At 39.9% G+C, this 18,334-nt stretch overlaps 1 protein-coding gene across 6 annotated transcripts in view; it reads left to right on the forward strand.

Annotated features, from left to right (window-relative positions):
• Positions 1–18,334, forward strand: part of LOC105489489 (semaphorin 5A) — a 512,498-nt gene that overhangs the window by 207,567 nt on the left and 286,597 nt on the right. For all 6 annotated transcript variants that reach the window (XM_011754315.3, XM_011754312.3, XM_011754314.2 and 3 more), the window contains exon 4: positions 11,649–11,748. In XM_011754315.3, coding sequence (XP_011752617.2) covers positions 11,649–11,748 — 100 coding nt within the window. The remainder of the gene's footprint in view (positions 1–11,648; positions 11,749–18,334) is intronic.

Below are 18,334 nucleotides of genomic sequence, written 5' to 3' on the forward strand. Positions count from 1 at the left end.
TCTTCTTCAGTTTAACTCTCTTTTGTGTGTATCTCATCTTAGCTAAATTATAAATGCCTTGAAGGCAGAGGTCTGTCTTATATAACTTTGTATTCCAGGCAGTACCTACTGTTCCATGTAACAGGTACTCAATAAATAAGTATTACTTGACTACATCAATGAATTACTGTGCTGCCGCAGTATTTTTGATGCACATCCACCTAATGCTTAACCCTCAAGTTCCTGGAAAAACCTTGGTCTGACTTGGAAAACATATTCTAGTTCTGATGCATAGATAGAATCTGTACTTTGGCGAAGAGGCAAAGAGGCCACCTTGGGACTTACTAGACCTCTCTTCAAGCAAGAAGACTTCCTTGCACAACCCTGTCTTGCCTCCTGAGTTCCCATAGCTTTCTTCTTCCCTTGAATCCTAAGGTCTGCAGAAGTAGTGACTTAGATTAGAACATAAAGATTTTCCAGTAGTGAAGAGGCAGACAGGAAACTTATGTGTGAATTGTGAGGTTGTGACAGAAAGAGATTTTCCTTAAGCAAATAATTTATTGTCTTAAAGCTGAGGTCTGGCAGATTCTGAATATGTAGCAGAACTCTTCTGGATATTTTAAAACCACACACCCTAAAGCTCTAAGAAATCTCTGACACATTCCTCTGCAATCTCTGTCGTTATCTGGTGGCGAATGGCTTTCTTTGTACCTGTCAGTCTTCTGGCTATCACTGTTTACACAGCCAGCACTTTGGCCACTTCTGGAATAATCTAAGTGCCTATTGAATGGAACTTGTTCATTTTTGTAATTTTAGTCATATTAACATCATTTGTAATTCTAAAGTTATAAATCTAAAGGAAATTACTTTTTGTTGTTCTTTGTCACAACATGGAGATTTTGCAATTAGATTTTATAGCCTAAAATCATATGCTGCACGTCAGGAGTCAAAATTAAAACCCTTCCACAGTGGGTAAAGTTTGCTATGGGTGACTCGAAGTACTTTGAAGCCACGTAAAGTTTAAAGGAGTGGCAGGCTGGGTACCAACTTCATAGCAAGAAGGACAAAGTTATCAGGAATTTGAGGGTCAAGCTTAGTTTGTGTTATAATATATGAATTTGCATAATCTTATAAATTAAAAAAAAATCTGTCTTTCCTGATGGATGAGTAGAAATTGCTTCTTCTATGAGTTATCCAGCAATAAAACCCAGGCACTTATCAGCTTGTTTCTTATCCTAATTAATTGCTTCAGACGGTTTAATGAAATAGGAATTTATAAAGATCTCAAAAGTTATAAACAAAAGGGAAGGCAACTCTAGGCCGTGAGACAGATTTTGAACCCAGATTGCTGACAACATTTTACTAGTGTCTCTTTGCACTTGCCAAGTGGGTCTGAGGCAACCCTTGAATGACTCAGAACTCCTCGGGTCAGAGTAGCCAGAGCCTCACCTAACACTGGCATTTAGATCCTGAGATTTGACAGGTATTTGTGGTATGGCCTGAAAATCATGCAAATAATTGAAAACATGGGGTGACAGTGGAATGCATTAATCCCACCCCTGTTTCAGAAAGGTAGTGCATTTGAATTGGTTACGAGATAATAATTGGTTCCAGTGAAATTTTGCTTCCTAAGATTTCTCTCAAAATACCCAGGAAAAATATGTTTAGTTGTTAAGTATTATCTTGTGACGATCTAGCTTAGAGAAATGGTAGGACTGGAAAGTCACACGGGAGTCCCTTCTGGACATGAAGCCTGTTGGCTGCCTGCCCCAGCAGCCTTGGTCACCAGCTGCCTCCCCATGCAGGTTCCTGCTCCTGCCCTCACTGAATCAGTGTACACATTCTTTCCTACAATCACAGATTAGTGGTTAGTATTTAATGCTGATTTACATTATGGACACATTTTATGCCATAGATTCCAGGATGTTAAAAAAAAAAAATGTGTGACAAGAGACTTGCAGTTTTCAAATGGTGTTTGAAGGGAGACCCAATCAGGAGCTCATCGAGTAAAAAGGAACTATCACAGCTTTTTGGTTTCTGAGACATCCACCAGGAAGGCTGCCCAAGATGAAACAGTGAACTTCACAGGAATCCAAACCCAGAGTGTAGACCTTTTGCAAAAGTTGTAGTTTGTGAATATTTTTCTACAATGAACATGTGAAAAATGGATTAGGTATACTATGTGTTAATGCAACAAAGTCATATGAAGACTTGGTAGAACACCTGACTCGCTTTAAACAGACTGCAATAGAAACCAAAAAAGATTTGAAAAAGCATTGCTTGCATTTTTAAAATGCTGTGTTTTAAGTGTCATATTTACAAATGAAAATGCAAATGAAAGATGCTTTATGCTTCTTGCTATTTTGGGTCTTTTTTCCTGATATGAAATGTTTTAATTTCTCTAATTGGTTATTATTAAATATTTTTATTTTTTAAAAGTTCTATAAATGGGACATACTCATTTCATATAGAAATTTTTTGGGTAATTTTTTTCTCTCTACTATAGTCTATAAGTGTCTATAATATCTATTTAAATACACTTAGGCAAATACATATATATACACACACATATGTATGAATGACTACATTGATGCCTATGTTTATATATCTATGTATGTATGAAGCAAGATATTTCCCTGACACTTCCCAGGACTTGCGATAAGGCTGCCTCATTTACTCAGCCCTCAACTCTCAACTCTTGTGAGAGGGAGTGTGCAAACAAGGTGGGAACTGGAGTGCACACATGCTGGAACCAGCTGGCCACTATGGCACTGGCAGGGGTGAGTTCCACTCACTCAGACCCTCTGTGTTCTACCCCATGCTGGAGGGAGCACACAGGTGAGCAGATGCCGGAGCCAGGGTGAGTAATGTTAGATGCTGGCAGGAGCCAACTCCCTGTGGGCCCGCACCAACATCTAGCAGAGAACCCGTGACCCCTGAAACCCCAGAGGACGTATTACAGTGCTCTTTTAGCGCTGCTGCCTGCAGATAGCTTAAGTGTTAATAGCTCAGTGGGCCCTTTTGTGTCTGCACTCATGACTCCCAAGCTCTTGTCTGGTGTCCAGGAAAAATGAGGTTACATGAAGGAACTGAAAGGTGGTAAATGTGGAGGTAAATGGTGGTAAATGCCAATGAAAGTGGGTCTCAGCGGAAGGGGAGCTGGAAAGGGCATCCCCTTTCCAGGGGGCAGGATGGGGCAGGAAGGTAATCTTCCCCTGGAGTCCAGCCATCTCTGGCCGGATTCTTCAAAGTTACGCTATCAAACTGTCCCTCTGAAGTCAAGCCAATTTCTGTCCAACATCCAGCCATGGTCTGCAATGTCCAGCAGCTTCTCCTCTCTGCCAGTTGAGTCTGGGGTCTTTATAGCCATAGAACGGGGTGGGGTGGGGCCATGGGTGCTTTAGGAAAAGGTAACATTCAAGCGGGAAAACAATATAAGCTCTCACTTTGGGCTGCAGTCTCAGGCTTTTCAGCTTGAGGGTGGGGCTTCTCCAGGGACCCTTACATGTCCATCTAGAATTTCTCTGCCTTCTGTGCCTATCATGTATTTATGTGTCTGTATGTATACACATGTATAGGAATAAATACATATACACTATATATGTATACACAATATATGCATTACAATACACAGTATATGTATTGTGTATAATCATATACACAGTATATCTAGATACAATATGACTATAATCCGCATTTGGAAAGCTTAATCTAAGTCACTAAGTTTGTGCAGTCCGCAAGAGCATTCTTGTTCTTATACTGGGTAGTTTGAAGGAGGATGCTTGCTGAGTGTGATGGCCTTGGGACCTAGATATATTGATAACTATAGATATATATAATTTTGGTCCTTTAAAGTACTATCATTTAGAAATGTTCATGTGCTTAGATAATGTGGTCAGCCTGGTAGAGACCACTTTTTTTTTTTTTAATGTCCTGGAATCCATGTTATAAAATGTATCCATAATGTAAATCAGCATTAAATACTAACCACCAATCTGTGAAATGGTAGGAAAGAATGCATGCACTGTTCCAGTGAGGGCAGGAGCAGGGGCCTGCATGGGGCAGGTGGCTGGTGACCAAGGCTGACAGGGCAGGTGGTGGACAAACTTCATATCTGGAAGGGACTCCCATGTGACTTTCCAGGCCCGTCATTTCTCCAAGTTAGATTGTCGCAGGATAATATAGAACAACTAAAGAAACGTGTTTGATATTTTTCCAGGGTATTTTAAGAGAAATGTTAGGAAGCAGAATTCCACTGGAAACAATGACCATCTCGTAACCAATTGAAATGCACTACCTTTCTGAAACAGGGGTAGGTTTACGTCATGTTTTCAATTGTTTGCATGATTTTCAGGCCATACCATAAATACCTGTCAAATCTCAGGATCTAAACACCCCTGTTAGGTGAGGTTCAGACATCATATTTCTACTTAGATATTCTACTAGTGCTGTGATGGGGAAGAAAATAGACCAGCAAAGAAATCTTAGGAACTGGGATTTTCCAGCTCACTGCACATGCATAGCCTTGGGCAGGTGGTGTAACACATCTGCCCTCAACTATAAAGTCAAGGGCTGGACTGCAGGGCAGCTAATGTCATGTCCTGCTGTAAGCTGCTTTGATTCAACTAAGCCCTCAATAGGAGTTATACTGAAAATAGTAGAGGCTCATCTATTTGGAGAAAAAAAAAATTGGTCTCATATTTTCCAACCTTTCTACAAAGCAAAAGTAAGGTTTAGCATATATGTACATTTTGGAACTTGCAGATGTAAATAGGACTTGTCTTGGAAAAACTATTGAGGGAGAAAAATCCTCCACTATTGAGATCTTCTTCACCCTAGACTTCTTACTGCCTGGGTGGGGTGTGCCCTGGTTTCTTTCTGTTTTTCTCTGGGGTACTCCTTCTTCACTTGTGCCCTACCCAGTAGGCAGCCAGGCTGGAACGTTCCTGTCTCCTATCTGGAAATTACCAGCTTCCCTTCTTTCTAATTTTGCTCTCCTTTGGTGGGTACAACTACCATTTTTGATAAATTAAACCGTGCTTATATGTCACTAGGCAGTAAGGCGTCATTCTCTTTATACATTTCTTGGAAAATTGATTTTTAATTTGTATCTTATAGAAATATTGCCTTAGTCTTATTCTGCATTTAAATTCCAGTTTAGCTACTTAAACCTTATGTCATGTTTGGATATTTAACATCTCAAAATCTCAGGGGTTTAAAAAAGTTTATAACAAAAATGATAGCTGTAGCTTCACAAGATTATAAACATAAAAATAGTTAATATGTAAAAGTATCTCACACAATTCCTGATACCAAGTCAGTACTGAAAATATAGTTAGTAAATAAAAAAGTATAAGTAAGAGATGTTGGTTATTCTGATATGTGTGTTTTTCACCAGCATATTTTAAACATCTATGAATGTGCATGTTTCCTCCCTTACGAAGTGTTTTGCATTCACACACTGGCACCAGACAAGTGTGTGAAGCTTTGGAACTGAACGCTATGATAATCACTGAAAAGATTTCAGAGAGAACCAAGTTGACTGAAGGCCTGATGTATCTTATGTTGGGGATACACATGGCATGGGGTTGCTGCTGATTTACTGCCCGAAGTGAGCTTACCTTGTTCTGAGTGGTTGCTGGAGTAACAGGGCCTGGTAATGCAGACTGCAAAGGAGAGGGAAGGAAACTGGTAGCAGGCAAGACACAGCATTGTACACCAGCACAGACCTGCCGTGCTCTTCTTTTACTTGTATTGGCTTTTAAACATTCCACTCCCTTGTTTTCTATCATAGTTGTGGCTCAGATTTCACTGATAGGATGGTTTATGTAATGCGCTGAAACCAAAAGTGAAGTCCATAGAAGGGAGAAGCATGTCAACTTTAAAGCGTAATAGATACCTACCTTTGAGGTAGGATGGCTCTTTTTACCACTTCAGGAAGAGGTCAGAAAAAAGAACTTCCAGAATTCTTCCACGGAGAATATGCCCTGCACTTCTTTTCCTGTACTGCCCACAGAAAGTGCCCATGTTGAGGAGGTGAAGACCCAGCTCTTCCATTTTCAGGGCAGTACCTGGTCCTCACCCCGCTTCTGCCATATTGGAGTGGAGTGATTTAGACGGCTTAGAAACGCAAGCATTCCACACTGCTTGTATCATTCCTATGCTCTGGTTTCAGAATGTTCTTCACTTCAGTGAAGCAGATCAGCACATGGTTGTCATTTTTTTCCCTCCATACTTCCATAAAGACACTTGGGTAATAAAAATGATGAATGGTTTTTGTGTAGATCATCACCCTTATTAACATGGGCAAAAACAATGGATGTTTTATTCACAGGTTAAAGTAGTAGCTGGTTTTGAGAGACCCAGCTTCCTGTTGTATTTCATTTTTCTCTAGTCCATAGTTGGAAACTGAGTGAGTAGTGATTTTGCTTAATAGTCTATCAGTGGGAATAGAGTAACTTTCAAAGTGGAGAGGCTGTCAAGTTTTCTTTCTTCCTGTAATTTTCCAAATGTGCTGTATAGGAAACTAAATTTTATATTTGCTGAAGTTTAATAATATAGCATACTGACTAGAAGCACAAACACTAGGCTGGTTGGGTTTGTATCTTACCAGCTATTGATCTTGGTAACACTCACCCTTACTGTGCTTCAGTTTCTTCACCTATGATAAGGCAGGTGTGAGAAAGACAGGAATTAATACTTGTAAAGTACATAAGATAGAACCTACTATTTACATGTTAGCTATTTTTGAGCTGTTTTGCTGATAATCATATTGTTAGCATTATTATTTTCATGATGCAGAGATGCAGATTAAATCAGTTACATAACTACATGATAAATAGAAGCAGGCTGTGATATGCAGTTGTATTTCTACATACTGTACTTGTGTGTGTTATGTATGTTGCTCTCCGTGCTTTTCAAGAGTCTTTACCCACCGGTCCTGGCCCCACCTAGTTTGACTTGCATCTTAGTTTCCAATGTGGATTTCAAGTCACCCATATAGCTTTTGAAATCCTGCTTTCTCAGCCCCTTAATTAACCAAAGTTTGAAGGTGTGAGGAATGAAACAGGTATCCAGAGCCAGCCCTGAGTGTACCTGGGAGGTTTCCTTGGTCAGTGTTTGCTAACAAATCAGATTGGTTTCTGGACAGTTGGTGCTGCAGGCGTTAGCATGTGGAGTGGCTCTCAATCAGATTTTGGAATGACTGTCATGCCTTCCACAAGAGCTGTTCTTTATTGTTTGTTTGTTGTTGTTGTTGTTTGGCTTACAAACATCATTACCTTGGCTATCTTTAGTGTCTGGTTTTTCAAAATAGTAGCTTTTACCCTTTTTCCCTTTCTTTCTCTTTGCATTTCTTTTTTCTTTGATTTTTTTTCTTATTTTTTGGAAGGGACATGAACTTGAATCTATTTAGCTTATCTCTAGTTTATATTTGTCAAATATTTTGGAACAAATTTATTAATACTGACTTGTTCATAAAAGAAATCGTTTCTTGAAGTTGTAAGGCTGTATTATTTAAAAAAATGGAATTATGCTTTTGATAAAATATTGACACACCAATCACATGGGAGCTTATGTAGCTGTAAGAGAAGGCAAATATGAATCAATGCACGTAATTTTGCAATAAAAAAATCATTGCTGGAGACCATATTTCAACAATCATGGAAAGGTTTGTGTAAAAATTGGATTATCTAGGATAAAGTCAAGTATTATAAATTATCCAGTATTCAGTTGAAATTTATAAATTTTGTGTTATAACTTAATTTCCATATATATATGTATATATATATATAGTCATATTGACTGCCATATTTAAGCTCCATTTCATCATATGGTTATTTCAGCAACATCAGAAAATAGGGATAGGAGGAAAAAGGTAAAATCACTGTTTGGGGGCAATGAGCATCTTAACGTTACTGAAAATTGTATCCCCTCAATTCACCACTTGCTGTGGACCCCCTCCTGCTCCCTCACTCTCCCCGACCTTCCTCTGACATGTAGCTTGTGACCAATTGCCCTGAACTCTTTTAGCTCTTCTGTTTCCAAAACTGTTCATTTTCTGATTCCTTAGAAAGCTGTATTGACAATGTTTTCCTGCTACTATTGAAATCTGTTATTGTGATGATGAATTGTAGTAATAGGTTTTCTGTTATTAAGATTGTTGAGCCATCCTTGTGTTTCTGGGATAAGCCCTATTCCATATGAAATATAGTGTATGTGTGTATGTGTGTATGTGTGTGTGTGTGTGTGTGTGTGTGTGTGTCTGTATGTGTGTGATTTTTTTTGATATATTGTTATATTGTACTTGGAAGTTTATTATGCATTTTATTTGGGTTTTTGAAGCTGTAATAACATGGGAGTGTAATAAAAATATATAATGTTTTTAAAAATAGGACAGGATGTACATATAGGCAGAGGGAAAGGGACTAGGTAACATTGGAGATTTCAGAGGAAAGCCTAGGTAATTTAGAGAAGCGATTAAAGAGGAAAGAAGAGATGAGAGCAACTGGTCTTTGAAAAGAGGATCGAGTGCCTTTTCTCTGATCTGTTGGGAAAGTTGGGAGGATAGTTATTGGCGCAGGCTTCTTTTTAGCTCAAGACGTGAGTTGGTGCAGAGACTTTCTCACAAGGTTCTCATGGTATCAGTGAGATAGAAGCCAACGTAATATGCAAAGTTAAGATGGCCAACCTTCTGCAGGAAAGTCAAAAAGAAGAGAATATGCAGATTACTCAACTTTGATCTGTGTTAACCATAAAAATACACAGTTCTATTGGGAAAGTTCATTAGAATTTCAAATAAGGAAACTTGAACAATATTGACAGAACCCTATGCTGTTAACTCGTTTTTTCCTCTGTGCATGACTCCTTTTATTACTTCAGGGTATTTTAGGAAGTAGCATAACTGTCTTCCTGTTGTTCAGTATAGGGACCAAAACCTCACTATGTCTCTTTAGCCTGGTTCCCATTGGCCACTTTCTTCCCAATCTTCTAACTAAAAAGAAAGATGAATGCATGGGAAATGAGTAACCTGATTTTCTTCTGTCTTTCACAGTCTTCTTTCCTCTTAGAGGCTCATCTCTTCACTCCCCTAGCAGGAAGGTCAGCCCTTGGCCCTCTGTTCTTCCCTCACATGGTTTGAAGATTGGATGTGAGCCCAGCTCTGGGGGCTGTGAGTTGTGGTGAACAGAGCCCCTGATGTTCACTCTGGAGCCTGGTCCTGGCAGTGCTCCCTGGTCATGTGTTTCCCATCTGAATGATGAACCTCCTGAACTAGAACATCTTTATGGACATTTCTAGGTCTTAGCAATGTTTAACAATGGCTGTGGGCCAACCTACCATTGGAAATTTTTCATGTGCAACATTCCCATTGTTGTACCTGAAGTTGTTATCTTTCTCTAAAGCCACCTCAAACTCCTGATACCTTTCAGTCATCACTGTTTTCTTTTTCATTTAATTTGGAAACTGTTTTGTTCTCTTTAACTTGTTTCCCTTGACTTCATCTCTAATCAGTGATCCCACATCTCCTTTATTCATTTTCAAAGCCAATACCTAAATTGTAAACCCATACCTAATTGTACGGTTTTTAGGTTTTTAAAAAATATACTACTTTTCCTTCCATTCTCTACTATTTGCAGACCATCCTTTCTGTCAAGGGCTCATTGATATTCCAAAGGCATCTGCTAGAGTGGGTCAAGTGTTTTCCTGAAAACTTTTCAAAGTGTTGCTGTCATATATGAAATGAAGTCCAAACCTTTTAAAGTGAAAGTGAATTTTTCTACAGTTTGTATTTAAATAAACCTTTCAGTTTCCTGTCCTAGTAGTTTCGTAAGTTGCTATTGCTTTTTCTTTTCTACTTTCTCTTTTTCCTATTTCCTTTCCTTTTTTATTATTTCTCTCTTGAATTCACTTACTTGTTCTTACTTCATTTCACACATTTATTATTTCCTATCACATTCAAGGTGCTGTTTTGTATGCTGCATGCACTGCAGGGAGCAATGCAGATGCAAGAGCCATTGGGTTCTCTCTTGCCCAGGAATGGAGACACTGATGGAGTGAAAATGAGTTATACCAGTTATGGCCACAGGGAGCACCATGGACTCCCATGTTTCTGTCTTGCTTTGCCCCTCTAGGACATCTTTCCTGTCACTCTGGTCAAATCTTTCCTTTTGTTTTACCCCAGCTCTCAATCATCTCTTCTTTTCATATAAGAATAATTCCTGTAACCCCACAAGTCCCTATAAACACTTGCATTGATAGACATGCTGTTTAAGGATACTAGTGCTGTTTCTTTAACTGAATTATAAAGTCCTGGAAGGATTGTTTATTAATAACTTTTCATAGTTCCATTGCCTTTACATACCTTGCTCTTTGTATTTTGTTTTAATTGATTTGCCTATAAAATGTAGAAATTTATATAAAAATCCTTAAAAACTCAAGATATCATACACATTACAAATCCCTCTCTATATGACTCCCCCCTGGTTTCCTTTAAGAAGATAAACTTTACATGATATCACTTCCCCCCAATAACTATTAGTAGAGAAAAGACATGTTTATTATACAGGACTGTTCCTGAAAAAATAGTCCCTCTCATTCACATCAACAAAACTATTTCTACAGGATATGATATGGAATGGGGGGCATATTTCCATATGCCCCCATTAAAAACATAACACTGACATGTTTACCATCAGTGTTTGTTGGAGGAGATTCTTTCCTGTGTTATACACTTTTTCCTCAAACCAGCATCTTCATGGATTTGACAGTTGTTATGTGCCTGGTTAGTCAGGGTGGTGTTATTCAAAATACTAAATCCCAGAAAAAAAGACAATCAGATGACATGGTTAATTGTCAATGATAATGATAAGGTATCCCATGATTGGTGGGCAACTCATTGAATATTTTTTAGTGTTAAAAATGAGCTAATGAAAGCTGCAAAAATGGCTCATTAAAGCAGCATCCTATCTCTCTTCAAATACTGTCATTTTATAATTATCGGACTCTGGGCTGGAGGCTGTCTAATAGGAGTTAACCGTGCTTGTGAAAATCTGTCTCTATAGTGTGGCTATTTCCTGATTTCCCTCAGAAAAAAAAATGCAAATAAAGCCTAGAAGTAACTGTGGATTTCTCATCTAGAAAGGTCTGAATGTGTTTAACAAGTCTAATCATGGGACCAAAATAGAAACCCAAAGGACAGAGAAATGGAACATCTAATGTGAAAGAAGGCAAATGGTGCTTGTGTGCTTGGTCCTTGCTCCTAAGGAGGCTTTTGTAATATTTAAAAATCTGCAGCTCTGCTGAGTCAAGTTGCACAGGAAATGGTCTTGTGTGCATTCAGTATTCCTCTGATGAATCATGTGAATGCTGTGTTAGTTTCTGCCCAGCCCAAAGCCAAAAGGAAAATGCGCATCTGGCTTGTAAATCACAACCAAGCATTGATGCCTCGCTTGCTCTTTACTGGGTGATTGCCCTCTGTGCTTTACAAGTTCCTAGTACGGCTTATGGGGCATCCTGAGGGAAGCCTCCAGTGGGCTCTGAAGGATGGCATAGAGGGACCGCCGAATCCTCTCTGAAAGGTAACGTCTGCTACCTGCTGTGCACTCTCTGTGGTCCCCAGAGGAAAAATAATTCATTTTTATCTTTTTATTTATTTATTTTTTTCTATTTAGAAATTGGCCCCTGGTTACGGGAGTTCAGAGCGAAGAATGCTGTGGATTTCTCGCAGTTAACCTTTGACCCAGGACAGAAAGAACTTGTTGTAGGAGCAAGGTGAGAGATACTGTATTTTGCCACCGCAGATATTTTTGGACTTCATTTTACATCTGTGCAGTTACGTGTGACCTTCCCTGACAAAACTGAAGAGTGCTGAATAATATTATTCCTTATAAGAATGAAATACAGTATGAGTGTCGTAAAATATACTACTGCTAGTAAGATGTTGATGGCTGCCCTTTAGAGCAAGCATTGACTGGGCCCTCACCCTGTGCCAGTAACTGTTCTAACACGAATGAACTCATTTGTTCCTCCATTCAAACCTAAGAGGTAGGTACTATCAACATTGCTGTTCTAGAGATGAGGAAACTGAGGAAGGAAGTAGATAAATAAGTTGTCCAGGGGCATATGCCTAAGAAAAGATGGACCTGAGTTCCAAACCCAGGCAGTTTGACTCCCGAAAACATGTTCCTGACTTCCCACTATATTCTTCAATAGGATTCTAGAGATCCAGAGATCTTGATGTGTACTCCAAGGCCCACCACCACCTTTCTTTGTCACTTTGATTAGGCCACATACCAGTAAATTGAGATTCAATGAAGTTATTTTTATCTTTGTCTCTTAAGGGTGTGCGTGTTCCTGTATCTACTCAACATCTGTATCCCAGTTTGACGATGAGGCCGCCGGCACACAAAACAAATTTGAGTTCTTTCCCCTGTCTTCACTATCACTTCCTTAGAAAACCTGCATAATCCTTGCATTCAAGTTACGTATTTGGGGATTATATAGCCATCTTTTAGGGAAATTGATATTATTAAAGTTGAATAAAGGGTCCATTTGTAGAATTGGGTTCTTCTGGCATCTAAGGATGACACATTGGGCAGTGGAGAGTTCATTATATTTTTCATCCAAATGTACCAGAGTATAAAGCATACCTGTCATAGCTACAGAGGTTTTGCAGTCTCTCTATAAACCCGAGTGCAGCTAAATCTAGCTTATACTCTGGGCACTCTAGATAAACATTGAACAGTTTCTAGGATCATTGCTTTTGCTCTCAGTTCTTGAGGTGTCCTTGTACATCCACTCAACACTTGAAGTGATGAATGGTTGTAATTTTACATGAGCAGGAAGAAGTTGGCATAGTTTATTGCACCTAGCAAGTTACCTTCGCCTCTTCTGACGTTTGTGAGGAGGCGGTGAATATGGATTGGACAAGGCTACTTGGTGTTCTCTTCCTTACTTTAGTCCAGTAGCAATACTGGGGGATTTCTGATGCTCACTTCCATCAAATTTCATCACTTGGAGTTCGGCCTGTGTTTTGCAGTGGTGGTAAATCAGTCTCCTGGCCTTCAGAGGTTATCCTCCTTCTGCATACCACAGCCAACATCATCTTTTAAAAATGCCCACCTTCAGTAGCTCCCATTGGATCCGTGCTATCTCCCTGGTGAGGTACGCCAGCCCTTCTGCCTTACATTCCCACCTCCCTTCCAGACTTGCCTGTTTTCATTCTCACATGGTCCAGACATGTGGAATTACTTATTCTGCCTACAGTTATGGAATATGCTTTCTTTCTTCTGGGCTTTTTCCCTTCTGACCTCTTTCTCATTTCCTGGAATACTGGCTACCACCCACCCCTACTCCAAATTATCTGCTTGGTAAACTCCCACTGTAGTAAGGACCTGGCTGAAGGGTTCACCATCAGTCCTGAGCTGCCACATTCTCTGTCCTGTATGGCCCTAGTAACATACCTGACGTCTACTTTTTTTTTTTCCTTTTAACTGCACTTATTGTAGGATATTGCGTTATTTCTTGACAAGTCACCCTTATCAGATGGCGACTTACCAGAAGGCAAGGGAAGTGCCTGTCTTTTCTTTATTTCTCCAGAATATAGCACAGATTTTTCCTGCTCTTAGAAGCTCAAAGATACCTGTTGATTCAACACATTTATTTCCAGAGTTGAATTTGTATGCATTCCCCTCTGCATCTGGGTGAACACTTAGGGAAAAGGGGATTGGGATTATAACAGCTTATCCCAGATACCTACATTTGGCAAGAGTGTGAGCCAGTGGCAGGCTGTATACACCAAAGCTCACCCTGAGGGAAAAGGAGCTTTCACTCTGAGCCAAGGGAACAGACCCCTTACTGGGGGAGCAGGTACAAGTGTGACCTCAACTAGAGTTTTGAGTCTTGCATCCCTCATTCATCTCTAAAGAACTTTGGAAAAGGTTTTTCTATGACTTTGACTCACGAGATTCTCTGTTGTCTCTGGAGGCCCTGGGTGCTGTGTGAACAGACCAGCACATCATTCTGCAAGTGGTTGGCTTTTGGTCAGTGACTCAGGATTTTCCTAAGGGATGTGAGAAGCCACAGAGCACATTAGGGTATTGTGAAGAGATGTCTTCTGCTCCTGTTCTGGCTGTAGATAGCAGCTGGGAATTGTTTTCAAGGGGTACCTGTCCCAGGAGGTCTCCATACCAGAGTCCCTGCAGTTCTCGATTCCAGTGTCAGTGGGGTGTCTCTCTCTCAGTATCCCTAGAGGTCTCTGTCCAGAATCTCTGATGGTTTCCATCTCAGCATCCCTGGAAGTCTCTATCTCAGCATCTTCCAGTTTCCCTGGAGCCTCCACCCCAATGTCCCTGGCGTCTCCATCCCAATATCACTGGTGTCTCCATCCCAATGTCTCTGGAGTGTCCATCCCAGTGTCCCTAGAGTCTCCATCCCAATATGTCTTGTGGCTTCCATCCCAGGGCCCCTGGAATCTGCATCCCAATATCCCTGGAGTCCTCATCCCAGCATTCCTGGAGGTCTCCATCCATTGCATATCAACATGGTCTGCTGGGAAGGATTGGATGGGCCACTGAGTCAACCTAGAGTGCTGTATGGCATGGTGGGTATGAATACATAGGATTGCCAGACTTAGCAAATAAAAATCCACGATGCCCAGTTAAATTTGAATTCCAAATAACAACCTTTTATATTTTTATCATAAGTATGTTCCAAACGTTGGGTGACCCCAGGAGCATGGGCTGTAGTTTTCTATTCTAGAGAAGTGTGTGATACATTATAGACATTTGATAAATAAATAACAGAAAAAAAGAGGCTGGCCCTTACCTAAGTGACTCTAAGCCAGTTTCAAAGCCTAATTTTCTCATCTGTAAAGATGATGTAACAATTTCTACCCCTTTCAGCTGTTGTGAACATGAGCTAAAATAACTCACGAGAAGTTATTGTCCCATTAACAGGCAAGCTGGTGAGCGTGCAGCCCTAGGGAAACTCTGAGGGCCTTCATGGGTTTCACATACGTGTGCATATGCCTTTCAGGCAGACACTACCTGAGGAAGAGAATAGGAATTTCACCTGGGAAGTTTCATGGGATTAGGCTCAGAAAGTTTGAGAGGGAGTATGAGTCAGATATAAAACTTTAAAAATAACCCAGCCCTCAGATTCCTGTTTGGCAAAACTCGACTTAGCAAGAGTAAGTTTAGATAACAGGTGTATGTTTCAGAAATCAGTAATGGTTTAAAAATATGAGTTGTGAAAAAATATAATGATACTCAATTTTTTTTCTCATAGCACTAGGCATTGTGGAGCCATTTATTGGATGGTTTCACTTTATACTAGTGATACTTTATGTTCCTGAAATTGCATTCAATTAAAGATTCTTTGTACTCTTTGATAAAGGAAGTTCATTGTGCTGCAAAAGAGAAGCCTTTCTTTAGGCAATTTGTGGTTATGGAGCATCAGAAGGTACTTGGATCTGAATTCAGGGAATTTCTGGAAGAAGTCATACATTTTCATTTCCAAGATGCACATGAACTTTCATATTATCTTAAATGCATCGACAGTCATATCTTGCTTTACCCCTGTCTTTTAAAAGTTAATAATATTTGTGTTTTCAATGATGAAAATTAGGCATCTTCATTTAGAAAATATAGAATACACTGTAAAGTATAAAGAAAAAAGCAATTTCAGAGATAATCACAGTGAAGCTTTTCAGTTATTTCCTTGCATTATTTGATTTCTATTTGTTCCTACTCTTGGGATAATATTTGTTGAGTGATTGCATACTTCTTCGTCACAAATCCTACAAAGATCAGTTTCTCGGTATAAAAAAAATTCAAAATGAAAGAATATATTATGACTGTTTTTTGTATAGAAGATTATAAAAGGAATGGCAGTGATAACACTCCACACACTTGATGCAAGTGTAAGTTTCACTGCAGATTGAATTGTTGCAACAGATGCAAGGGAGGGTGATTACATTTTTATTTCCCAAATGAATTAGTTTGTCTTTAGTGTTTCAGGTTCATTCTAAGGGTGGCAAGTGATTCCATCCTGAATCACTCTGATATGTATTCTGTGCTGAATCCAAGTATTATTCCAAATGGCAAGTAACTCGGTTGACACATAAGGCAGTGTTTGACTGCTGTTGGGCATTTACAAATTGGCCATATTTTTATAATGCATAAAGCCCTACAGTGCTAATGAAAAAGAGTTTATTATCAAAGCATCTGTACCACGAATCTTTCCCACTGAACCGTGGGGGAAGATGTGGAGTCACTCTTTCTGGCTATGTAGGTACTTTTATTCAAAAATGTGATTTTTCTAAATGAAAACATTTTTTTTAACATCTATCTCAGTTTCTAAAATGTGAATTTTCTTCAGCCTTTTAAATGTGTTTCTTGGTCTTTAAGTTATTTTCTTTTTTTTTTTTTTTGAGACGGAGTCTTGCTCTGCCGCCCAGGCTGGAGTGCAGTGGCCGGATCTCAGCTCATTGCAAGCTCCGCCTCCTGGGTTCACGCCATTCTCCTGCCTCAGCCTCCCGAGTAGCTGGGACTACAGGCGCCCGCCACCTCGCCCGGCTAGTTTTTTGTATATTTTAGTAGAGACGGGGTTTCACCATGTTAGCCAGGATGTTCTCGATCTCCTGACCTCGTGATCCGCCCGTCTCGGCCTCCCAAAGTGCTGGGATTACAGGCTTGAGCCACCGCGCCCGGCCGGTCTTTAAGTTATTTTCGTCCAATTACTCAATTCTGATTCTCTTACTTTTCTCCAAAAAGCTTGAGTGTAATATAAATATAAATCAAAGGGTACAGTCTTACAAACTATGGTATTTTAGTAAGGAAGTTCATCTGTAAGCTCTCAAACAAATACCTGTGAGTCCACATGGCCTAAACATCTGCCATGGGTAAGGTGGTGGGATTGAGGCCACACACCCAATACTTGGATTGGGTAATGATCATAATTCATAGCAGATATAATGATTTATATACTTGGAAATGTTTGATTTTAATTCTATACAAAATAACATCACAAAAGGAGAACATTAAGTCACCAAGGGAACAAAAGGCACTAGGGATGCATGAGTCTTCTTGCACACCTGGCCTGATATACCACCCCATAACTGTATGCCTTGCACACCTGAGCTAATGTGAGTACCAGCCCATAGCTGCACACCTTGCACACCTGAGCCAATGTGAGTACCAGTCCATAACTGTACGCCTTGCACACCTGACCCAGTGTGAGTACCAACCCATAGCTGCACATGTTGCACACCTGACCCAATGTGAGTGCCAGCCCAAAGCTGCATGCCTCATATACCTGACTCAATGTGAGTTAACAGCCCACCACTGCACACGTTGCACACCTGACCCAATGTGAGCACCAGCCCATAGTTGCATGCCTTGCACACCTGACCCAATGTACCAGCCCATAGCGGCATGCCTTGTGCACCTGGCCCATTGTGAGTACTAGCCTATAGCTGCATGCCTCACACACCTGGCCCAGTGTGAGTACCAACCCATAGCTGCATGCCTTGCACATCTGACATGATGTAAGTACCAGTCCATACTGCACACGTTGCACACCTGACCCAGTGTGAGTAACAGCCCATAGCTGCACACCTTGCACACCTGACCCAGTGTGAGTAGCAGCCCACAGTTGTCTGAATACCTTGCACTAAACCCCTTGACTTACCATTACAGTAATTCTAGATATCAGAAGATATGTCTGTATAAGTGTATGTACAACAAATAGTACGGATTTCTGATCACTTTAGTTTATTATTTTGAACCATTTGTTTGGCTAATGGTTTGGATTTACAGAACTAAAGATAAAATAGGAAAGATTAACTTGCTGTTTTTATGCTTGGGCTGAATTTGCTTTAAGTATTCAGAGCCCTTAAATGATAAACTTAGGTGCATTGAAATTTTAACAAGTTTATTTGAACATTTAGAGATTCAGGAATCAAGTATCACCAGACTTCCAGCAGCTCTCCACTTGTGGGTGGGGGTGGCAAGGGAGGAAACTTTTGTAATGTTCTTCCCAGAAGCAAGACAAAGAAAACGCCTCTTGTTGGTGGAAACTCCCTAGTTAGAGGTTAGTTGGTGGTTTCTAATTGGTTAAATCTCAAGTTAGACTTTAGTTAGGGTTTCATTTCTGACTGGTTAAGCTTAAGTTTCCTTTTACTATTTACATTGAGTTGAATTTTGGTTTGTTTACATAGGAACTCAAGAAGTGAAGACTTCTCAGTCTAATGGCCTCCCAATTATTTCAGCATAGCATATATTCTTATAAGATCACATAAAATAAATGGTAGGTTTCTATTTAATGAGTTTCTTTTTTAAAAAATGACTTTATCTCT

The sequence above is a fragment of the Macaca nemestrina genome, chromosome 6 (genome assembly GCF_043159975.1).
Source record: "Macaca nemestrina isolate mMacNem1 chromosome 6, mMacNem.hap1, whole genome shotgun sequence".
Taxonomy (NCBI): domain Eukaryota; kingdom Metazoa; phylum Chordata; class Mammalia; order Primates; family Cercopithecidae; genus Macaca; species Macaca nemestrina.